The 25,179-nt window shown below is 41.9% G+C and overlaps 1 protein-coding gene across 6 annotated transcripts in view; it reads right to left on the bottom strand.

Moving 5' to 3' along the window:
• ddx58 (DEAD (Asp-Glu-Ala-Asp) box polypeptide 58) overlaps positions 1 to 25,179 on the bottom strand; it is a 78,888-nt gene that overhangs the window by 22,019 nt on the left and 31,690 nt on the right. For 4 of the 6 annotated variants that reach the window (XR_005942835.1, XM_041186373.1, XM_041186371.1 and 1 more), the window contains 7 exons: positions 24,623 to 24,773; positions 20,895 to 21,011; positions 15,681 to 15,794; positions 11,848 to 12,001; positions 8,143 to 8,401; positions 5,150 to 5,312; positions 3,806 to 3,907 (listed from right to left, as the gene is read on the bottom strand). Coding sequence is in view for 5 of the 6 variants with exons in the window: in XM_041186373.1 (XP_041042307.1) it covers positions 3,806 to 3,907; positions 5,150 to 5,312; positions 8,143 to 8,401; positions 11,848 to 12,001; positions 15,681 to 15,794; positions 20,895 to 21,011; positions 24,623 to 24,773 (1,060 nt within the window). In the remaining variant the exon portion in view is untranslated. Of the gene's footprint in view, positions 1 to 3,805; positions 3,908 to 5,149; positions 5,313 to 8,142; positions 8,402 to 11,847; positions 12,002 to 15,680; positions 15,795 to 20,894; positions 21,012 to 24,622; positions 24,835 to 25,179 lie in introns of all 6 variants that reach the window. The other 2 variants (XM_041186374.1, XM_041186375.1) reach the window with 2 other exon arrangements.

The raw sequence follows: 25,179 nt of genomic DNA, 5'->3' as shown, positions 1-25,179 counted from the left end.
AAACGATCAACCACTGAGTAAATGACAGGGTGCAGGTAGACTGGGAAAATCAGCTTGGTAGTGGATCCCAAGAAAAGGAATTTGTGGAATGTCTATGAGATGGCTTTTTGGAGCAGCTTGTGGTGGACCCCACTAGGGAACAGGCAATTCTAGATTTAGTGATGTGTAATGAGGCAGATATGATAAGGGAGCTTAAAGTGAAGGAACCCTTAGGAGGAAGTGACCACAATATGATAGAATTTACCCTGCCATTTGAGAGGAAAAAGCTGGAATCAGATGTAACAGTATTACAGTTGAATAAAGGCAACTACAGAGGCATGAGGGAGGAGCTGGCCAGAATTGACTGGGAGATGAGCCTAGCAGGCAAGACAGTAAAACAGCAATGGCAGGAGTTTCTGGGAGTAATTTGGGAGACACAGCAAAAATTCATCCCTAGGAAGAAGAAGCATACTAAAGGTAGGATGAGGCAACCATGGCTGACAAGAGAAGTCAGGGACAGCATAAAAGCTAAAGAGAAAGCATACAATGCGGCGAAGAGCAGTGAGAAACCAGGGGATTGGGAAGGCTACAAAGACCAACAGAGGACAACTAAAAAAGAAATAAGGAGGGAGAAGATTAAATATGAGGGTAAACTAACCAGTAATATAAAAGAAGATTGCAAGAGTTTTTTTTTTAGATATATAAAGGGTAAGAGAGAGGCAATAGTGGACATTGGGCCGCTGGAAAATGACGCTGGAGAAGTAGTAGTGGGGAACAAAGAAACAGTGGAGGACACAAGTGACATCCCCAAAGTTCAAGAGAGTCGGGGGGCAGAGGTGAGTATGGTGGCTGTTACCAAGGAGAAGGTGCTAGGAAAACTGAAAGGTCTGAAGGTGGATAAATCACCTGGACCAGATGGATTATACCCCAGAGTTCTGAAGGAGATAGCTGAAGAGATATTGGAGGCATTAGTGGTGATCTTTCAGGAATCACTGGAATCAGGGAGGGTCACAGAGGACTGGAAAATCGCTAATGTAACCCCCTTGTTTAAGAAGGGAGTGAGGCAAAAGATGGGAAATTACAGGCTGATTAGCCTGACCTCGGTAGTTGGTAAGATTTTAGAGCCCATTATTAAGGATGAGATTTCAGAATACTTGGAAGTGCATGGTAAAATCGGGCAAAGTCAGCATGGTTTCATCAAGGGGAGGTCATGCCTGACAAATCTGTTAGATTTCTTTGAGGAGGTAATGAGTAGGTTAGACAAAGGAGAGCCAATGGATGTTATTTACTTGGACTTCCAGAAGGCCTTTGACAAGGTGCTGCACAGGAGGCTGCTCAGTAAGATAAGAGCCCATGGTGTTAGAGTCAAGGTACCAGCATGGATAGAAGATTGGCTGTCTGGCAGGAGGCAGAGAGTGGGGATAAGGGGGTCCTTCTCAGGATGGCGGCCGGTGACTAGTGGAGTTCTGCAGGGGTCAGTATTGGGACCACAACTTTTCACTTTATACATTAATGATCTAGATGAAGGAACTGAGGGCATCCTGGCTAAGTTTGCAGATGATACAAAGATAGGTGGAGGGACAGGTAGTATTGAGGAGGCGGGGAGGCTGCAGAAGGATTTGGACAGGTTAGAAGAATGGGAAAAGAAGTGGCAGATGGAATACAATGTGGGGAAGTGTGAGGTTATGCAGTTTGGTAGGAAGAATAGAGGCATAGACTATTTTCTAAATCGGGAGAGAATTCAGAAATCTGGAGTGAAGAGGGACTTGGGAGTCCTAGTCCAGGATTCTCTTAAGGTTAACTTGCAGGTTGACGCAGTAGTTAGGAAGGCAAATGCAATGTTGGCATTTATTTCGAGAGGACTAGAATATAAAAGCAGGGATGTGCTGCTGAGGCTTTATAAGGCTCTGGTCAGACCACATTTAAAATATTGTGAGCAATTTTGGGCCTCGTATCTCAGGAAGGATGTGCTGGCCCTGGAAAGGGTTCAGAGGAGGTTCACAAGAATGATCCCAGGAATGAAAGGCTTAACATATGAGGTACATTTGAGGACACTGGGTCTATACTTGATGGAGTTTAGAAGGATGAGGGGGGATCTGATTGAAACTTACAGAATACTGAAAGGCCTGAATATAGTGGACAAGGGAAAGATGTTTCCCTTAGTAGGCGAGACTAGGACCCGAGGGCACAGCCTCAGAGTAATGGGAAGACTTTTTAGAACAGAGATGAGGAGAAACTTCTTTAGCCAGAGAGTGGTGAATCTATGGAATTCATTGCCACAGAAGGCTGTGGAGGCCAGGTGTATTTAAGACCGAGATAGATAGGTTCTTGATTGGTAAGGGGATCAAAGGTTACGGGGAGAAAGCGGAAGAATGGGGTTGAGAAACTTATCAGCCATGATTGAATGGCGGAGCAGACTCGATGGGTCGAATGGCCTAATTTCTGCTCCTATGTCTTATGGGCGCAGAATGGCACAATTCGTAACACAATAACATAGAGATTTCCTCCATCTACCATGAGCAATGACACCTAAGCACATTTACAATTGTACCACAATTAGTGGAAAAAATGGAAATCTTTAACCCAGAACACTAGCCACTCAGCACTAGAGCTGAACTCCAGAGGTGAGGTGAGTGACTGCCCTTGAGACCAAGGCAGCATTTGACTGAGTGTGGCATCAAGGAGCCCTAGAAAATCTAGAGTCAGTGGGAATCAGGGAGAAAACTCTCCACTGGTTGGAGTCATAACTAGCACAAAGGAAGATGGTTGTGGTTGTTGGAGGTCAATAATCTCAGTTCCAGGACATCACTGCAGGAATTCCTCAGGGTAGTGTCCTAGGTCCAACCACCTTCAGCTGCCTCAACAATGACCTTCCTTCCATCATAAGGTTAGAAGTGGGATGTTTGCTGACGATTGCACAACGTTCAGCACCATTTGCAACTCCTCAGATACTGAAGCACTCCATGTCCATATGCAGCAAGACCTGGGCAATATCCAGGCTTGGGCTGACAAGGGGCGAGAAATATTCGCACCACACAAGTGCCAAGTAATGTCCATTCCAACAAGAGAGAATCTAACCATCTCCCCTTGACATTCGATGGCATTACCATCACTGAATCACCCATTATCAACATCCTGGGGGGTTACCATTGACTAGAAACTGAACTGGACTAGCCATATAAATACTGTGACTATAAGAGTAAGTCAGAGGCTAGGAGTCCTGTAGTGAGTAACTCACCTCCTAACTGCCCAAAGTCTGTCTGCCATCTATAAGGTGTCATGAGTGTGATGGAATACTCTCCACTTGCCTGGATAAGTGTGGATCCAAGAACACTCAAGAAGTCCGCTTGATTGACACCCCATTCACAATCATTCACTCCCTCCACCACTGACACACAGTGGTAGCAGTGTGTACCATCTACAAGATGCACTGCAGGAAATCACTACGGCTCCTTAGGCAGCACCTTCCAAACCCACGACCACTGCCATCTAGAAGGACAAGGGCAGCAGACACAATGGAACACCACCAACCTGGGAGTTGCCCTCTAAGCCACTCACCATCCTGACTTGGAAATATATCGGCCATTCCTTCACTGTCATCGGGTCAAAATCCTGGAACACTGTGGGTGTACCTACACCACATGGACCACAGCAGTTCATGAAGGGAGCTCACCACCAACTTCTCAAGGGCAATTAGGGATGAGCAATAATGTTGACCTAGCCAGCGACGCCCACATCCCATGAATGAATAAAAAAACTAACTGGGCAGATCAAATACTATTTTGAAAATCTAAAAATATCCCTTTAAATAAGCATTGCAGTTTACCAATATTATAAATACTCTTGGCCATAGCCTCCACTTGAGCCATCATCCCAGAGATAATGTCTGCAAACGGATCCTTTGTACGTTTAGCAGTTCGTCGAATATCTGTCAAGGAATAACAACATATAAAAAGCAAGTTTAGTAATACATCTCAGGGTATTATTCTTTTACAGTAAAAAACAAACTTCAGGCAACACTCTTCTGTTTTCCCTTGTTCTGATTTGCTTCGTTACCTTCACAAAAACATGTGATGATCTCCATTTCCCCAATCTCTACGTAAGAAGGCTTTCACTTACTCATTGCACCCAATACGTTTATTCACACAGCTTCATTAGCAGCTGTATCTGGGAACAGCAACGGTCTGCCTCGACTGCCAGCTCCAGTTCTATGGCTTGTGAAAGAACAGCATCAACAGCTGAGAATTTCCTTGGAGCTGACCCTGTACGAATGCTGTAACTTTGCATTATGTGCAATGGAAAGCTCAATGTGATAATGATGCTATTTGAATCAGCGGTAAAACTGCTATATTTGGGGCCAGGTAAATATTCACATTCCGTTTTGGTTTGCCTACATCACATAATGTATTTGTTTGAATCAATTTCTAGTTTGTATTGTCCAAACAAATCCTTTTTTGAGTGACATTAATAACAGTCAGATACAGAAATGACAGAACTATGTAGAGCTTCACAGCACAGAAACAGGGCATTCGGCCAAACTGGGGCATGCTGGTGTACATGCTCCACATGAACCTCCACCCATCCATAAGTTTTGCTATTCCTTTTCTTCCTCATCTGTTTATCCAGCTTCACCTTAAACACCTCTACACTATTTGCCTCAATCATGCCCTATGGTAGTGAGTTCCACATTCTCACACTCTTTGGGTAAAGAAGTTCCTCTTGAATTCCCTACTGGAATTATTGGTGACTAACTGCACATCAATCAGGAATGTGTTGCCAGGGGCCAAACAGGCTGTGTAAAGCAGTGTTCCCTTGAAGATATGTGCATGCACAGCCACTTCTTAAATCTTGAAGGGCAGCATAATGTGACAAACAAGCTGCGCACAGTGAAGGGAAATTAGAGGGAACATTGTTCATGATTACCCTATATTCATGGCTCCTCGTGTGAACTCCCTCACAAAGGAAACATCATCTTTACATTTACATTATTAAGACCTTTTATAATATTTGAAGAACCTTTCATAATTTTAAAAACCTAATGGACATATGGTAAGAATAAATCAATTTTCAGCAGTTTTAGGAACATCATTTAGGCACTGGCCAGAACAAAAACTTCAATGCTACCCTTGTAAGCTAATGAGATACTGATGCAGTTAGAAAGAAGTCTTACGTTTTTCTGAAACAAAGACATATTTGCCCAGTTCCGCCACGTTCCTTTGCACAGTTGATAAGGCTTCGGCGTTAAGATTGGCACAAATTTGGACAATATAATCCACTGCATTCGTGAGCGAACTGGCATCACCGACTCCGAGTGATGCCGTCAATCCAACGATCTATTGATAAACAAAAACAAAAGGAAATCTTTCATATTATATAAAGGTGAGAGCACAGCCAAACCTCATATCTCCTTCCCTTCCTCCTCAAACATTTTGCAATTGATTTATTAGCTTTTGTTGTCCCACATAAGCTATTCCCAGTTATCAGGCCTAGAGATATTGAGAGCAGGTGGTTCAATATGTAAGGGATTCTATATATTGGATGAGAAGCATTGTGATAAACTGGCGGATGATCTTGGGTCAACTGTGGTTTACTAGAAGCTGCCTCCAAGATAGCACAGTATGCAAATGCTGTGCATCAAAACTTTTCACTGCTCACTAGTTTCTTATTTCCAAGAAGAGAACAGGCGAAATGGAAACAACCCAACTTAATCTGACACTCAACATCAGCGACAAAACTCTGGAAAGTGGAGAAAAGGAAATACGGATGTCAGCTGAGAGAGTTAATTAATAGATTAATCATTAACCCAGGGTACTTAAGGGCTCAGATGTGTGTGTGTATGCACATACGTATGCATCTGTGCGCCTGAGTGCGTGAATATGTGCCTTTGCGTGTGAATGTGTGCCTGTGTCAATGTGTGTATGTACATGTGAGTGCATATATGAGTGAATGTCTGCATGTGTGAGCATGTGTGCTCAAGCATGTGGGAGTGTGTGCAAGGTGCATGTGTGTGCATGTGAGCATGTACATGTGAGCAGGGATATGTCTGAGCGCGTGCGAGTGAATGCATGTGTGAGTATGCTTGTGAGTGAGCTTGTGTGCATGCACGTGAGTGTGTGTGTGTGTGTGTGTGTGTTTGCGTACATTATGCCATCACACTGTCAGGCTAAGTATTACTTCTTATTCTGGTATTGCCGCTGGCAACATAAGCGGAAAAAATATCCTTTCCCTCATTCTTAAGGTGGTGAATGAAAGAACCAATGTACCCAGGTGTACCTCCCATTCAATTCTCAGTCTGTACTAAATTAGTTGTTATTCCACCTGAGTGTTGCTGGCTGGAAAGGAGGAAAATAACTGAGGTTCCTCCACAGAGTAACAGCAGCTGGAATGTACTAGGTGCTACCTTCAGAACCGAAGGGCTAAAGGGAAATTTGAATAAATGATCAATTGTTTTTAAAGATTAATTAGGAATATAGGAATTGCTGAGCAAAAATAGACCCTGGTCCTCTAGTTTGCCTTCTACGATTCTGGTACTCACACAATGTAAAGATAATGGACTGTTGACTAATCATAGCAATCAACCTCCATCAATGAGTCTACAACAGACCCAGATAAGAGATGACGGGAAAACCCCAGTAGTAGACAGCTTTGGGAACCATAGGTCCAAAGTATCTGTTCCTCCCAAGCTACACTCACCACACATCATGTCTCAAATTACTCATACACTGTATCTGAAAATGCTATCTCTGAAAGAAATCTATCCAACTTCATTTGAATGAACCAATACTGACTGGTCATATAGAGCAAATACTGACAACTCAAATAGAACCAATACTGACTGCTCATATCGGCTGCTTAGTGAGCCTGTTCCATAGATTGACCCACTCGTTCACTGTAATGAATTCACTTGTTTTCAGAAAGAGGTGCTGATGTTGAGACTGTTGTTTTTTTAATGAACTTCTTTAGCCATTAGTAAGAAGCAGCAGAGGAAACAAAAACATAGGATTTTGGAACAGGAGCAGGCCATTCGGCCCTTCAAGCCTGCTCTGCCATTCGATAAGATCATGACTGATCTGGTTGTGGTCTCAGCTCCACTCACCTGTCTGCCCCCCATAACCCTTGACTCCATTGTCTAACGAAAATCTATCTAACTCAGCCTTGAATATATTCAATGACCCAGCCTCCACTGCTTTCTGGGGAAGAGAATTCCACAAACTAACGACCCACAGAGAGAAAAAAATTCTCCATCATCTCCGTCTTAAAAGGGAGACCTCTTAATCTTAAATTGTGTCCCCTGATTCTAGTCTTCCCTACAAGAGGAAACATCCTCCCGGTATCCACGCTGTCAAGTCCCCTCAGTATTTCATATGCTTCAAAGAGACAAGAATGAAAAATTTAAACTGAAAACAGAAAATGCTGGAAAAAAACATGGAAAGAAACAGTTGACATTTCAGGGTGCTCATTGGAAGGAGTTAAGAGATGCAAGAGTTTGTCAGCAAATACAGAGCATAGGGAAAGGAGGGAGTGGAGGAAAGAACATAAAGGAGGAAAGGTCTATGATAGTGTGCATTAACATGCAAAAAGAATAATGGTACAGTACAAGGCAAAAACATATAATAAAAATGATATTTCACAGAAGGTCTCCTGGCCCATCATGCTCATCTTTAAATGAACTGTTCACTCCTTTGTTCTTTCCCCCATAGCCCTGCAAATTTTCTCCCCTTCTCTCTATCCAGTTCCCTTTTGAGAGTTCCTATTGAATCTGCTTCCGCTGCCCTTTCAGGCAGCACATTCCAGGTCACAACTCGCTTTTCCCTCATGCCGCCTCTGTTTCTTTTGATCTACCTATTCTTAAAGATTTTGAACACCTCTTTCAAATTTTCCTTTAACCTTCCCTGCTCCAAAGAAAAATATCGTAGCTTCTCCAGTCTCCCTCATGAAGCTGGTGCCAGTCTAGTAAATCCTCTCTGCACCTGCAATGGGGCCTTAACATCCTCCCTAAAGAGTGATGCTCAGAATTGGACACAACACTGCAGCCGAGGCCTAACCAGCATTTTATTAAAGGTTTAGCGTAACTCCTTGCCTCCGTATTCTGCACCTCTATTTATAAAGCCAAGGATCCCACCTGGAAATCAGAAACAAAAGCAAAATTGCCAGAAGTTTAACCTGAGGTAAAATGCTTGTCCTTGTGCCAAGTTTGACATCCAAGTACCTCTTCATTAAAACATTGTATGGGTGATTTTTTGTCGTGTTGTGGCACTCATCAAAAATCAGCAGGGTGAAGAGAGACAAGGATGCGATTCGTCCATCTTTGAGACAGTTCAGCAGAATCTGTGGTGTAAGGACAATGATATCATTTACCTCGACCAACATCTCCACTGGAGAAGTGTCCACTTTATCACCACAGAATCCACACACTTTGAAGCTGGAAAATAAAAAGTAGATGGAAATTAGTCTGGCACCGGAATTAACCTCTGACAGTCCTCGCAGCTATAAATGTGGACATTAATAATAATGTCACCCACCAAGTAAAACAAGGTTTGCATTGATATAGCACCTTTCACAACCTCAGGGTGTACCAAAGGACTTTACAGCCAGTTAAGCAGTTTTTGAAATGTAGTCGCTGTTGTAATGCCGGAAATGCAGCATTTGCCAATTTTCACACAGCAAGCTCCCAAAAACAGCAATGTGATAATCAGTTTTAGTGACGTCAGTTGAGGGGTAAATGTCAGCCAGAATCTCCTTCTATCACTGCTTGCTTGTCCCAACAACCACCCCCCCCACCTTCTCTCCCCCACCCCCTTAAACCAGTTTATGTTTCACCCCTCTCCTATTTTTACTTAGTTCTGTTGAAGGGTCATGAGGACTGGAAACGTCAACTTTGTTCTTCTCCGCCGATGCTGCCAGACTTGCTGAGTTTTTCCAGGTATTTTCTGTTTTTGTATAAGAGAGCACTCCCCTGCTCTTCTTTGAAATAGTGCTATCCGTGGGATCTTTTACATCCGCCTCAGAGGGCGGACAGGGCCTCCGTTTAAAGCCTAATTTGAACGTTAACACCACTGACAGTGCAGCACTCCCTCAGTACTGCACTGGGAGTGCCAGCCTGGATTGTTGTGCTCTCTGGAGTGGGACTTGAACCCAGAACCTTCTGACTCAGACTCAGCAGAAGTCGATTACCTATCTACTGAATAAATCATTATTAATTTCTCTGCGATCTAAATTTTAATTTCCGATTCCTTCTGAGTCATTGTGATCGCGCTCCACAGGCACGTTAAATGATTCAAGTGTGACACTGGTGGGAGCCTGGTCTCTTTCCGTGGCTACTGACCAACCAACAGCCTATGATTCTCAGAAAACAGAGTCAGGAGGAAGTTAGCAAGGAAAATAAAAATGTTAGAAAACAGAAGAAAATATTAATGGCCTAAACTCCGTCAATAAAATGAAATTAAGAAAAAGCATTTTGTGTAGTGAAGCTATATTAAACTTGCATTAGACCCTAGTCAGGCTGCACTTCCAGTACTGTGTGCAGTTCTGGTCTCTGCGCTATAGAAATTACATAGAAACACTGAAGAAAGCGCAAAGATGGTGCCAGACTGAGAAGCTGCATTTATCAAAAAGGATTGAAGTGATTGGGACTTATTCTGGTAGAAGAGAGATGGATCAAAGAGAGGTTTAACTCGAAATGTAAACTCTGTCTCTCTCTCCACAGATGTTGCCAGACCTGCTGAGTTTCTGTTTTTATTTCAAATCTCCAGCTTCATAGTATTTTCAGTGGCTTAAAGGCGGCCTGATAGAGGTTTTTAAAATTATGAATGGGTTATCTTGAAGGCTTTCAGCTGATCAGAGAGAGGCAGCGGGGATTTGTGAAAATGTAGGTCATGTCTGATGAACCTGATTGAATATTTTGAAGGGGTGACTAATGTAGTGGAGAGGGAATGTCTATGGATATTATTTTTATGGACTTCCAGAAGATACTTGGTGGTACAGAACTTGAGTATTGCTGAAAAAAGAAACATTTTTTGTCTAAGCTTTTCGTCTTGCATTCATCAGGACAATTCGCAATAAAATACCAATGTCAGGGGAAACAGCATACATATTAATACATATATTAATACACAAGGCCCTGTTCTTTGCAGACAGAAAGAACATGTACACACATTGCGCCTGTTTCAGCTAAACAAAATAAGTGACATCCATTCACTGGTTCATTCCCCAGGAAAATGTCTTGACCAATCAGGGTCAAGCTATCTGTTTAAATTTCAAATAATGCTTGGCAGTTAACTGTCAACCGGTGCATTCTCCATGGCAGTGCCTTTAACAATCCACTTACCAACCAATCAGCACTCTCTTCTCTTAAAGTATGAACATGTTGGTTCCCCTGACATTGGTATTTTCTTGCGAATTGGGCTGATGAGTGCATGACGAAAAGCGTTGTCAAAAAGTGTCTCTTTTTTCAGCAATACTCAAGGCGGCGTTTGATAATATCCCTCAGAAGAGATTGTTAGCTGAAACTGAAACCCATGGAACTAAAGATAAACTATTGACCTGGTTAGGAAATTGGCTCGGCGGCAGGAGGCAGAGGGTAGGGATAATGGGGAAGTACTCTAAATGGCAAGATGTGACTAGTGGTGCCCTGTAAAGATTAGTGTTGGGGCCTCAGCTATTCACTGTATTTATTAACAACTTGGATAACGGGGTAGAAAGCCACATATTCAAGTTTGCAAATGATGAAGATAGGCAGCATTTGTAGGTGAAAGCATAAAATTACAGGGATATTAGTAGATTGAGTAAATGGACAAGACTGTGGCAAATGGATTTCACTGTAAGTAAAAGTCATCCAAGGTCCTCAAAAGGACTGGTACAGAATGATAAAAGCAAAATACTGCAGATGCTGGAAATTTGAAAGTGAAAATAGAAAATGCTGGAAAAACTCAGCAGATCTGGCAGTCTCTGTGGAGAGAGAAACAGAGTTAATGATTTGAGTCCAATATGATTCTTCTTCAGAACAGTCACACAGTCTCGAAACATTAACTCTGTTTTTCTCTCCACGGATTCTGTTTTTACTTTCAGAAGAAATCAGGAATTGAGATCTACATCACAGAGAAATGAATAAGGATTTGTTCATTGGATAGGTAATTGACTGCTGAGCCTGAGTCAAGAGGTTGTGGATTCAAGACCCACTCTAGAGACTTGAGCAAAATGGTGAAAATCTAGAAACAGTGGAGGTCCAAAGAGACTTGAGGATCCAGGTACATAAATCATTAAAGAGTCATGAACAGATACAGAAAATATTCAAAAAGGCTAATGGAATGCTGGCCTTTATATCCAAGGAATAGGATACAAGGGGGTAGACATTATGCTAGAGCTATACAAAGCCCTGGTTGGACCAGACCTGGAGTTACTTGAGCAGTTCTGATCACCACAACTTAAGAAAGATATATTGGCTTTGGAGGGAGCACAGTGTAGATTTACTAGAATGATCTCTGGACTCCAATGATTAAGCTATGAGAAGACACAAACTAGGGTTGTATTTCCTGGAATTTAAAAGGTTAAGGAGAAACTTGATCGAGGTTTTCAAGTTATTAAGGGGGAATGGATTGGGCAGGTAGAAACTATTTCTGCTGGTCGGGGAGTCAAGGACTAGGGGGCACAGTATAAAAATTTCTCTCCATAGACGTTCCCTGATCTGCTGAGTATTTTCAGCATTTTCTGAATTTATTTTAGATTTCCAGCATCTGCAACATTTTGTATCACAGACTGACTGGGCCGAATGTTGACCCACCGCCAAAAAAAGACTGAAACAATAGTGAGATACTGCAGCTAACAGTGCTTCTACAAAGGACTGAGGTGTCTGCCATTTCTGGTGCATACCTGGTTTTCTGGAAGTGTTTCTTGAACAAGTCATATTGCTGCTCATAAACAGGAACTGTGGTAGCCATGAAGACAACTTTCCTCTTCTCCCCATCGGGCGCTTCGGTGAGGTGATGCTCACTGATGTGGAGGGCGACGATGGTTTTTCCACATCCTTAGTTTGCCATTTTGGGACAGAAATGTGAAAAGACATTTATTTAGCATTTTTGTCAGTGTGGCTAAGCTTGAGCACATTGTATTAATCTTTTGTTTGTTTACAGGGTCCCCTATAGGTCATAGACAGCTCTCAATGGCTACTATTCTAATGACAGATTAGAGCACTGGGATGATGCCAGCGATTCTCTCATGACCACTAGGCTACGAGGCAGGCTCTTCCTCACAATGATAAGAGGCAAAGACAGCAAGCAATCCCACATGGATTTAGTGGTGCACTGATTAAATTACTTCACTAGAGGCCCAAAGCAATGTTCCAGAGAATTTGAGTTCAAATCCCACCATGATGGTTTGAGAATTTGTAAAAAAAAAGATCTGACAATGAGAAGCTGAGTAAAAATGGCCACGGAATCATTGGATTGTCTTAAAAAAACCAACTGCTTCACAAGTGATCTCATTGCTGTTTGTGGGTGCTTGCTTTGTGCAAATTGATTGCCCAATTTCCTACATTACAACAGTGACTACACTTTAAAAAAAGCACTTCATCAGTTGTGAAGCACTGTGGGATGTCCTGAGGTCGTGAAAGGTCCCAAATAAATGCTTTGATGTCCTTACCCATTTTGACCAATATGCGAATCAAGTACCACACCAATGTGGCTGACTCTGAAATGGCCAAACAAGCCACTCATTTGCACCACTAGGCAATCAGGAATGGGCATTAAATTACAATGATGCCTACCTATATCCTGCGGATTTTTAAAACACAAGATGTAGTTTGTGGTTTGAGAAACTATTGGCAAGGGTTTCAGAATGGCTCATCTGTCCATCCTCTTGGCCATGAATGCCTTGTCACATTACAAGGGGAAAATAATCAATTTTAAGAAATATGTAACTTTTCTTTACAAACACAAAATTGAGTGCAAGTATATTTTCAATAAACAAAACCGCTGACAGTATTGCATGAAATAACCTCAACATTTTGAAAGGGAGTTAACAGCTTAAGTAAATAGTCGTTTGATAGTACAGAACTTAAATATTGCCCAGAAAAGAGACAGCTCAAAGCTTTTCGTCTTGCACTCATCAGGACACTTCACAAGAATACCAATATAAGGGAAAAACAATAATTTATACTGTATGAAAAGAGAATGTTGATTGGTTGGCATGTGGACTCTGATTGGTAGAGGCATTATCATGAATGACACCTAACCTCCTAACCCCTCGCGTGTTTCCGATATGTGGATCCGAAGCTGCATGTAACAATTTTTTCATGTCTTAATGGGTTCCACCCCGCGCTCAAATTCACCTTTGAAATGGAGCAGTCAAATTAACTCCCTTTCCTTGATGTACTAGTTGAGAAATCTGCCAGTGGATTCTCTACCATGGTCTACTGCAAGCTTGATTTCACTGGTCAATATATGCATTAGGATTGTTACAGTTCCACAAGCTATAAGATTGGTCTTATCAACAATCTTGTAAATGGAGTCATTTGCTCACTCTGCAAGCCTGATGCTGAAATAAGACTGTGAGATAATGGCTACCCTGATCAGATCATTTTGCGCTGTATAGCGTGTAAGCTCATGAATGGGCCTAAGGCCATCACTTTTGGCCCTGAAAAGTGCCCAGTCTACCTCAGATTACCCTGGAAGGCAAGGGATCTCAAAAATTTGAGCAACAGGTGAAGCTAGCTGTTTCAGGCTGCTACTATGCAGTAGCAACATGAGTGGTATTCGTCCTAACAGGATGCTGCCATCAAGCCAAAAAGACATTCTACCGATCACACAAATGAGTAATGTGGTATATGAATTTCAGTGCCAGTGTGATGCTCGGTATGTAGGCTGTACATCCCAAAGACTGGCAGATTGTATCAAACAGCACATCCCAGCTGTTCGCAATGGACAAGGTACAGACCGTCCCCAACCAGCCCGTGCTTGCATAACTCAAAACATATTGTACAACATTAGATGTGATTCCACGACTGGACAACATTTGCTAAATAATCCTCAGTGTACTAAGAATTACGCTGACAATCAATTTAAGATTGTCAGTCGGGCTCACAATGTGGCTCATTTGCGTGTACTGGAAGCTACATATATTAATACATAGGGCCCTGTTCTATGCAGACAGAAAGAACATGTACACACATTGTGCCTGTTTCAGCCAAACAAAATAAGTGACAGACATTTGCTGACTCATTCCTCATGGCAATGCCTTGACCAATCAGCGTTAAGCTGCCTGGTTTAAGTTTCAAACAATGCTTGGCAATTAACAGTCAGTCAATATCACTGGTGCATTCTTCATTGCAATGCCTCTACCAATCAGAGTCCACTTGTCAACCAAGCAGCACTCTCTTCTAATATTGTATAAACTGTTGTTTTCCCCTTACAATGGTATTCTTGTGAAGTGTCCTGATAAGTTCAAGATGAAAAGCTTTGACGTATCTCTTTTTTCAGCAATAGCTTAAGCAAAAATGATGGCTACGTTGTTATAGAAATTCTGGCAAACACACTCGGGTTTAGAATTTAAAGTCCTGAAGGGTCAGTGACCTGAAATGTTAGGCTGAATTTTCCATTTGTTGGGCGGGCGGGCCTGACCCAATTGCAGGCGGGCGCAGAGCTGATCGTCGCCAGCAATCGGGGCCGCACCGCCATTTTATGTGGGCAGGGTGATTAAGGCCCACCCAGTGTGACATCCGCCGGGAAGCGCTATGCGCTCACTGTGCGGGCGGGGGGAGGAAGCCCTAAAATCGAGAGTGTGCTCTTTCATGCATGCACACGAAAGAGCGCACTCATTAAAATATTAAAAATAGAGAAAAGAAAATTCCCTTATGTGTCCCCTCATGTGACAATATCACATAAGTTGGGACATGTTCATAATTTACATAACAACTTTATTACAATTTTTAAAACCCTTCATGAAACCTCATCCCGCTGCTAGATGAGGTTTCATGTTTTTTCTAGTTGCCGCCGGGGCTCCTGGCCTGCCCAACAACTTTAAGGTTGGACGGGCAGGTCCTTTAATTGCTTAATTGATCCTTCAATGGCCTCAAGTGGCCGTTGACAGGCCAGCGGGCCAACAGCTGATTTTGCTGCGCCCCTGCCTTCCTGAAAATTTAAGTGGGGCGGGGTGACATCGGGGGTTCCGCCCATCATTATCCCGCGTCATTTTACGCGTTGGTGAAAGGGCCCCGCCTCCTGCTCGCCGACGGTAAAATTCTGCCCGTTAACTCTATTTCTCTCCCCACAGATATTGTCTGATCTGCTGCTTTTCTGCAGAATTTTCTGTTTTTATTTAAGATTTCCAGCATCTGCTATATTTTGCTTTCATAAGGTTCAGAGTTGTTGTAATACATATAAAAACAGCTTGTGATTGCAAAAACAACATCTTGCTTTTATATAACGCCTATAATGCAGTAAAACAGCTTAAGGTGCTTCATCAAAGAAAACTTAACACCGAGCTGCATAAGGGGATAATAGTAGAGGAGACCGGAAGCTTGATCAAAGAGGTAGATTCTAAGGAGTGTCTTAAAAGGAAGAGAAATAGATAGAGACGTTTAGAGAGACAATTCCAGAGCTAAGGGCCTAGACAGCTGAAGGCATGGTCACCAATGGTGGAGCCAAGAAAATGGGGGATGTACAAGAGGTCAGACAAACAGATAACAGTCACTCATTTCTTAGTAGTACCTGTAGGAGCGCAAACGATTGTGTTGTCACCTGCGAGTACAGGTTCTGCCAGTTCAATCTGATAGCTTCTCATTTTTAGATTCTCCACAGCAACTGAGTTTTGTTGGAACTTTTCTATGAAAATGAAACATAAAAGTGGTTAACTAAAGTTGTTTACTAAATGGTGTTATTTCAGTGAGAACGTTGCCAATGCCTCCAGTGAGGGTATCGATCAAGTTGCTTTCACTAGGTCCATAATCTAGTTACAGGTAGGTACTTGGTAACATTAATCAAGATCAGAGTGGCCTCCTGGATGAGTTTTGACCACATAAAGAGCTGATGGAGAGGGATTTTCAAAATTGGTCTGGTTTTTAAAAAATCTGCTTTCTTATGGCTATCTCAGGGAATCGCATATAATGTTTACAGCATGGAGGAGGCCATTTCACCCATTGTTCCAGCTCTCAGCTAGTCCCATTTCCCTACCCTTGTCCCATAGCCCTGCTAATTTTCTCTTAGGTAATTAATCCAATTCCATATTGAAAGAGGCAATTGAATCTGCCACCACCATACTCTCAGGCATTGCCTTCCTGAGAGATCCTGACCACTCATTGCGGAAAATAGTTTTTCCTCATGTTGCCCTTTGGTTCTTTTGCCATTCACCTTAGATCAGAATCCTCCATTCCCAATGGGAACAGTTTTTCCTTATCTGCTCTATCCAGACCCCTCAAGATTTGAATACCTCCATCAAATCTCCACTCAACCTTCTCTTAACGCAAGGAAAACAATCCCAACTTTTCCAACATGTCCACATACTGAAGTCCCTCAGCCCTGGAACCATTCTCATAACCTTTTCTGTACCCTCTCCTTCACATCCTGCCTGGTGTCCATAACTGGACACAATGCTCCAGTTAAGACAGAACTAGTGTTTTATAAAGGCTCCTTTGCTTTTGTATTAATGACTCCAAGTACAGTGGGGAATGTCTATATTGTGGTGCACAAATTGTCTCTTCTTCTGGGAGAATCTAGAACTAGGGGTCACTATTTAAAAATAAGGGGCTGCTCATTTGAGACAGAGATGAGGAGAAATTTTTTCTCTCAGAGGGTAGAGTCTTTAAAACGCTCTTCCTCAAAAGGTGGTGGAAGTAGACTCTTTCAATATTTTTAAGGCTGAGTTGTATAGATTCTTGATAAGCAAGGGGATGAAAGGTTATTGGGGTTAGGTGGGAATGTGGAATTGGGGTTGCAATCAGGTCAGCCATGATCTAATTGAATGGAGGAGCAGGCTCGAGGGGCCAAGTGGCCAATTCCTGCTCCTAATTTGTATGTTCTGTTATGGTAAAGGCAACCACTCCAAATCTGTGAGCTTTCAAGTAGTTAAAGACTTTACTTCAAGCATATGCTGAATAGGGAGAACCTCAGCCTACCAAGGATCCTCTCTCTCTGGTACAGGGTTTGTAGCACATATTTGAAATAGTCTTTACTTACTTGAAAGCTCACAGATTCAGAGTGGTATGAAATTGAAAGAAAAAGCATTCAATGTGGCAAAGATTCGTGGTAAACCAGAGGATTGGGAAAGTTTTAAAAACCAATAAAAGATGACCAAAAAAAGGGAGGAAATAAACTTTGAGGGTAAATTAGCAGGTAATATAAAATTGGATAGTAAAAGCTTCTTTCAAATATAAATTGGAAGAGAGAGCCCAAAATGAACATAGGCCCCTAAGAGAATGAGGCTGGGGAAATAATAATAGGGAACCAAGAAATGGCAGAGGAGTTGAATAGATACTTTGCATCAGTCTTCACAATAGAAGACACTAATAGCATTCTAAAGATATTAAATAATCAAGGGGCAAAAGGGGGGGGGGGGGAGGAAATAAATATAATAACTATCATTAGAAAAAAAGTACTAAGGAAACTAATGGGGCTAAAGGCTGATAGGTCCCCTGGACCTGATGAGTTGCATCCTAGGAAGTAGCTATGGAGATAGCGGATGCACTGGTGTGATCTTCAAAGAATCCTTAGATTCTGGAAAAGTCCCAGAAGGTTGCAAAACTGCCAATGTAATTATTCAAAGAGGGAGGGAAACAAAAAACAGGTAACTATAGGCTAGTTAGCTTAACATCTGTCATTGGAAAAAGGTTAGTGTCTATTATAAAGGGCGTAAAAGCAGAGCATTTAGAAATACAATATATAATCGAGCAGAGTCGGCATGGCTTCATGAAGGGGAAATCATGCCTGACAAATTTATTAGAATTCTCTGAGGAGGTAACAGGCAGGATAGATAAAGGGGAACCAGTAGATGTAATATATTTGGATTTCCAAAAGGCGTTCGATAAGGTACAACACATAAGGCTACTTATAAGATAAGAGCCCATGGTGTTGGGGGTAGTGTATTAACATGGATAGAGCATTGGCTAACTAATAGAAGACAGAGAGTTGGGATAAGAGGGGCATTTTCAGGATTGCAACCTGTAACTAACGGAGTGCCACAGGGATCAGTACTGTGGCCACAATTATTTACAATATATATTGATGACTTGGATGAGGGAAATGGATGTACTATCACCAAGTTTGCAGATGACACAAAAATAGGTGGGGAGGCAAGTGGTGAGGATGACACAAAGAGTCTAAAGAGGGATATAGACAGGTTAAATGAGTGGGCAAAAACTTGGCAGATGGAATATAATGTGCAAAAAAGTGAGGTTGTGCACTTTGGCAGGAAGAATAGAGGAGCTGAATATTATTTAAATGGAGAAAGACTGAAGAAAGCTGCGGCACAGAGGGATTTGGGGGTCCTCGTGCATGAATCGCAAAAGGTCAGCATAAAAGTTCAGCAGGTAATAGGGAAGGCAAGTGGAATGTTGGCCTTTATCTCAAAGGGAATGGAGTATAAAAATAGGGAAGTCTTGCTAAAACTATACAAGGCACTAGTTAGACCACACCTAGAATACTGTGAACAGTTTTGGTCCCCTTATCTAAGGAAATATATACTGGCATTGGAGACAGTCCAGAGAAGGTTCACTAGATTGATCCTGGGTATGGAGGAATTTTCTTATGAGGAGAAGTTGAGTAGGTTGGGCCTGTACTCATTGGAGTTTAGAAGAATGAGAGGAGACCTTATTGAAACATATAAGATTCGTAGGGGGCTTGAGAGGTTAGATGTTGAGAGGTTGTTTCCCCTTGTGTGAGAGTCCAGGACCAGCTGGAGTAAGGGGTCGCCCATTTAAAACAGAGATTGGGAGGAATTTTTCTCTCGGGGGTAGTGAATCTGTGGAATTCTTTACCACAGAGAGCTGTAGAGGCTGGGTCGATAACTATATTCAAGGCTGAGATAGACAGATTTTTAATCAGTAAAGAATCAAGGGTTATGAGGAAAAGGCAGGGAAGTGGAATTGAGGATTATCAGATTAGCCATGATCTCATTGAATGGTGGAGCAGACTTGATGGGCCGAATGGTCTACTTCTGCTTCTACATCTTATGGTCTTATGGCTGTTTTTACCCTAACAGTTTGAATGCACGAGACACTGCAACAGTACAAGACAGGATGGATGGATCTTTTCTTATCGTTTGTGTACAGAAAATAATGAAAAAGGCCTTTACATCTAGATGAATTCAATATAAGGGGTCAAAGTAATTCTTTAGCTGTGCAAAGACCCGGTTAGACCACATCCGCAGTACTGCAGCCAGTTCTGGGCACTACATCTTAGGAAGGATATACTTGCCTTGGAAGGAGTGGAGTGTATCCATTCAGAATGATACTTGGACTCCAAGGGTTAAATTACGAGGAGTGATTATACTAAATAGACGTATTCCCTGAATTTAGAAGGTTTAAGGGGCAATAATCTTCAAGTTAGAAAGGGGGATAGTGAGAAACTATTTCCATTGGTTGGGGAAGTCTAGGACAAGGCAGCCCAGCCTAAGAATTGAAGCCAGACCTTTCAGCAGTGAAGTTTGGGACTCTCTTCCGCAAATGGTAATGAAGGCTAGATCAATTGTTTATTTTAAATCTGAGATTGATAGATTTGTGTTGGCTAAAGTTATTAATGGATATGGGGGAAAGATGGAATTATATGGAATTAACTCACAGATCAGCCATGATCTCACTGAATGGTCAAACAGGCTCCTCCTATGTACATTCTTAAGCAGCATTACACGGATGGTACAGTGAGGTTAATCTCATGCTACACATGTCACCTAATAGCTAGCTACCACTTGATTACAGGATGGTCACTGAATCAATCATTAAGAAAGTAAAACTAGAGAAAGCAAGGCAGTCACTGCCATGTGTTTGCTATGCTATAGCATGCAGTTTATTTAATTTACCAAACAGCCTCTGGAGTTGATTTTTGGTGGGGGAAACAGGAAAAAGCCATTTAATTGAACAAATCTGCCCTTTTTGACTGAATTCAACCCCATCTTCCTGCCTTTATCAATGATTTTTACCACTTGCCAGGCATGCTGGATTGATAAATTAACAATGATATTGGTAGAACAATGATATTACTGAATGCACATAGGATCCTTGATATTGCTTTAGTAGCCTTGACGCCCAGGGAACTCAGTCATAAAGCAGAGGAGGACGTTCAGCCCATTGTGCCACTACTGGCTCTTTGAAAAAGCTGTCCAATTTAGTCCTACACCTCCCTGCTCTTTCCCCACAGCCCTGCAATTTTTTTTTTACCCATCAAGTATTTATCCAATTCCCTTTTGAAAGCTATGCTTGATCCTGCCTCCACCGCCCCTTTCAGGCAGCGTGTTTCAGATCATTACATTTCGCCACGTAAAAAAAAAAATCTCACCTCACCTCTGGTTCTTTTGCCAATTATCTTAAAAGCTCAAGTCCTAATTACAATAATGAATGGGAAAAGAGACCAGTAGGTCTCACCTCACCTCTGGTTCTTTTGCCAATTATCTTAAAAGCTCAAGTCCTAATTACAATAATGAATGGGAAAAGAGACCAGTAGGTCTGGATTACACCTACACAGTTTTTCATCAATTGATTTTCTCCTGGTGTTGGATTGGTTTTGTGTGGAAAAGCCCATTCTCTTTTCTAAATGATGGTCATCTGGAACTACATGAGGGTCCGACTGCAGTGGGTGGGGCAGAGGGGCAGTGCGAGTGATGGTGTTGAGTGGACTTTACTGGAAAGTTCTTGACAGCAACTAAAGCACCAGAGTGTGTCAATGCCAACAACTAGGCCCTTAGCAAAGCACAGTTGGAGTGTCGTTCATAATTACCCATATTGTTGACAGCGGCACTACAAGTGTTCCATTTTTCTGGCTCCTCGGAATAATACATTTCCATGTCCGTGCTCATAGAGTTGCTGTTGTCCTCTCCATGTGTGTTTACCTCACCTATGGAAAAGAGATAAGGCTTGCATAATCATATTATACTTCCAGTTCAATGCCAACATCTAGGCCCTTAGCAAAGGACCCCACCTGGATATACACACAACCACATTAGGTACAGTGGTGCTGGTGTGGTCCTTATTAGCAATTTGCACCTGGACATTCCTAATACACATCTGGTTCTTTCTCCTCTTTAGACATCTCATCTTTCTCGCCTCTTGCTTAACCTTTAAAGTACGCATTGCCCACTGGCACAAACCCACCACCCCCCAGTTTCTCTCAGAGATATTGCCCCCCATCCTCCCCTCTCTCAATCTGTATCCTGGGTGGCTCCTGATCCATTTAATTCCTCATTAAACCTCCTCTTGTCCTCTCTTTCTGAATTCAAGGCCTTTCTGTCTTCCTTATATCTCTTCTGCCATATAAATTCTCTCCACACACATTCACACCCATTTTCTCTTGCCATCTCCTGCGACCTCTCCAAGTCTAGGTCACTGACATAATCAGCAAGGACCCACTTTCTTGTATCCCTTGCCACCCATTTCCTCCCTGCCCCACTTTGGATGAAACTCTCCCCTAATGCCATTTACAGCTGCACTTTCAGTCTCCCAACTGCTAGCCTTTGGCTCTCCCTTCACCAGTCAATTTACTCAACTGTTCTTTCACCTCCATGGTTAGTAATATCGCTACCCTCTCCAATCCTAGTTGTTTTCCTTGGTAAAATCACATTCCCACTCCCTCAAGTTCAAGAGGTACAGAATTGAATGTATATGTAACATCACCAGTTTAGCCATTCGACATCAGATCTGGTTGAACCACATTAGGCACTGATGGGCCTCACATTCTCTGCCAAATCACTCCAATAAAAATAGAAAATGCTGGAAAGCTCAACAAGTCTGGCAGCTTTCCTGGAGAGAGAAACAGAGTTAACATTTCGAGTCCATACGACTCTTCCTCAGAACTGAAGAGAAGCTGAAATCTGATGAATTTTATACTGTTTAAGAGGGGATGGAGCAAGTGGAGCAAAATAGAAGGTCAGGGATAGGTGGGAGCTCAGGAGAAATTTGACAAAGATGTCATGGACATAGGACAAAGGGAGTGTTAATGGTAGTGTTCAAGACTAAAGAAGGCCATGAATTTCAGAATGTGTTAATAGCAGAACAAGGATCAGCGTACTGAAAGCACAACATAAAAACAAGTGACAGATGCCCCTGTTTGGTGGGGGGGAGGGGTTTGGGGTAAAGCCCTTGGCTTGCTGCAATGTTCCAGTGAAGCTCAACGCAAACTGGAGGAACAGCATCTCATCTTCTAATTAGGCACCTTACAGCCTTCTGGACTTAACATTGAGTTCAACAACTTCAGACCATGAACTGTCTTCTCCATCCTCTTTTTAATTATTTTTTTAATATTTATGTTTTTTAAATTTTTTTTTAATCCTTTTTTCCCCCAATACCTCCACCCCCTGCACCCCTCCCCACCACCACCACAGGGCCAGCTATCACTTGGCTTTCAGGGCACTGACCCTTGTTCAGCAATTAACACATTCTGCTATCTTACCTTTATGCCACTATCAGCACCTTCTTTAGTCTTTAACACCACCATTAACACTCCCTTTGTTCTGTGTCCATGACATCTTTATCAAATCTCTCCCGAGCTCCCACCTATCCCTGACCTTCTATTTTGCTCCACCCTCTCTCCTAAACAACATAAAATCTATCACATTTCTACTTCTCTTTAGCTCTGAAGTCTTACAGATGTGAAACATTAACTCTGTTTTTGTTTCTACAAATGCTGCCAGACCTGCTGAGATTTTCCAGCATTTTCTGTCTTTATTTCAGATTTCTAGCATCTGCAGTATTTTGCTTTTTGCTTTCATCACTCCAAGATCATTCTTGAGAATCATGATAACCCTGGCTTTTTTTCTCCATGCCAACTTCACCCTCCTCCTTAATACTCATCTCTTCAACCAATTTGTTGTCAAATCATCTTAACACCTCTCCTTTTGGCTCAGTGCTTATGTTTTCTTTGTGCCTTTTTGAAGAATCTTGGGGCATTCCTTTCTACAAGAAGGGAGGAGTGAGATTAATATGGTCAAATTCATTTTTGATTCATGGGATGTGGGCATCATTGGCTAGGCCAGCATTTATTGCTCATCCCTAATTGTCCCTGAGAAAGTAGTGGTGAGCCGCCATCTTTAGATGATTTGACAACAAATTGGTTGAAGAGATGAGTTTTAAAGAGGAGAGTGAGGTGGTATGGAGAAAAAAAGTGGTTTGCTATGTCATTTCAGGGGACAGTTAAGACTCAACCACATTGCTGTGGGGCTGGAGTCACATATAGGCCAGACCAAGTAGGTTGGGTAGACGTCCTGTACAACAAAATGACTATGAAGTGCTTAAGATGATTAAAATGAGTTGATAGGGTAGATGGAGAGAAACTATTTAATGTCCCTGAAGGACATTAGTGAATCAGATGGATTTTTACAAGAATTCGGTAGTCACATGGTCACCATTACTGATAACCAGTTTTATAATTCCAAATTGGAAAAAATAATTTTAATTGAGTTTAAATTCCCTTGAGAAAATTTATTATTTAAGCTAATCTCTTTTTCCTCTAGGTTTGTTCATACTGTGTTATTGGCTGAGCTGGACAGAGAATGATGAAATTGCCAGTAGCTTTATTTTCACTGCTATCACCACATTAACACTGGTAATGTCACCCCTGGTTACTGTCAGTGTGGGAATCCATTCCAAAAAAATTGTGAAGAAGTTAGGACATGTAGTTTTATATAGATGTGCAATCTGTTCAATTTTCAAAGTACATTTTAAAATGAAATTGCAACATGGGAACAGGAGTAGGCCATTCAGGCCCTTAAGCCTGTTCCACCATTCAATTAGATCATGGCTGATTTGTATCTTAGCTCCATCAACCCACCTTGGGTGTCCAGGGTGGTGCTTAATCATGGCTTAAGCCATTGTTTCACTATGGGGCATGCTGAGGAGGCAGACCCCCAAAGAGCTATCTCGGCTGGCAAGGGGATTGATCTCTGCTGGTGGTGTTATTCTGCACCATAGAGGAGGAGTTCCAGATTTTCACTACCCCTTATTTGAAGAAGTGCTTCCTGTGAACATCCCTGAACGGCCTGGTCTAATTTTAAAAAATTGTCCCCTTGTTCTGGACTCTCCTCACCAGAGGAAATAGTTTCTCTCCACCTACCCTATCAACTCATTTTAACCATCTTAAGCAATTCATAGTCATTTGGTAGTACAGAACTTGAGTATTGCTGAAAAAAAAGAGACATGCCGAAGCTTTTTGTCTTACACTCATCAGGACACTTTGCAAGAATACAATATAAGGGGAAAACAACAATTTATACTGAATATGAAGATGGTGCTGATTGGTTGCAAGTGGACATTAGCCGGCAAGACAAAAAGCTTCAACATTTCTCTATTTTCAGCAATACTTAAACATCTCAGTTAGGTCACTATATAATCTAATATACTTAAGGGAATTTATAAAAATAAAGCTTCCATTCTAATATTATTCATGGCTTATGACAAAAGTAGTAAATAATGTATGGCAATAATTCATAATGTGTCAGCTATCTTTGCTTTTACCTGAATCTGAAGATAAGAGGCTAGTCACTGCAGTACAGTTGCAATACTCCAAAGCTAGTTGAAATTCCTTGAAAAAGTGTTTTTTATCTGACCTTTGTAAACAATCGAGTAGTTTCATTGCTCCAGCTGTAGGACCTTTGTGTTCTGTAACCTGCGCAAATGTTTGAGAAAGTGAGTCTTTTTCATTTCTGTCTGGTCAGTTAGAGGGGGTGCTAGAAGAGAAGTAGTGTTGAAGGGAGTTACAGTGATGGTTGAGGCCATTGCTTTTTAAAAAATTACCTTCTTCTAATGCTGCTGCCACTTTTAATGATTTTTAAATCTGCACACTCATGTCCCTCTGCTCCATTTAAAGCTGATTCCTTCACATTTTTCTGTACAGAACTTTGTCAATTAACTGTCTGTCCTTCTTTCACAGCTATAAATAACTAGGAAAGACTGCCGGTAGGTTAACAGAATTTGCCATACTTCCCACTTCAGTAAATTTGCCCTATTATCCCATCTAGTCCATTCCCCCATAACAACAACAGCTTGCATTTATGTGGCATCTTTAAGAACAT

The sequence above is a fragment of the Carcharodon carcharias genome, chromosome 4 (genome assembly GCF_017639515.1).
Source record: "Carcharodon carcharias isolate sCarCar2 chromosome 4, sCarCar2.pri, whole genome shotgun sequence".
NCBI classification, from domain to species: Eukaryota; Metazoa; Chordata; class Chondrichthyes; order Lamniformes; family Lamnidae; genus Carcharodon; species Carcharodon carcharias.
The sequence above is the reverse complement of the archived record's forward strand: the minus strand, read 5'-3'. Positions and strand labels throughout refer to the sequence as shown.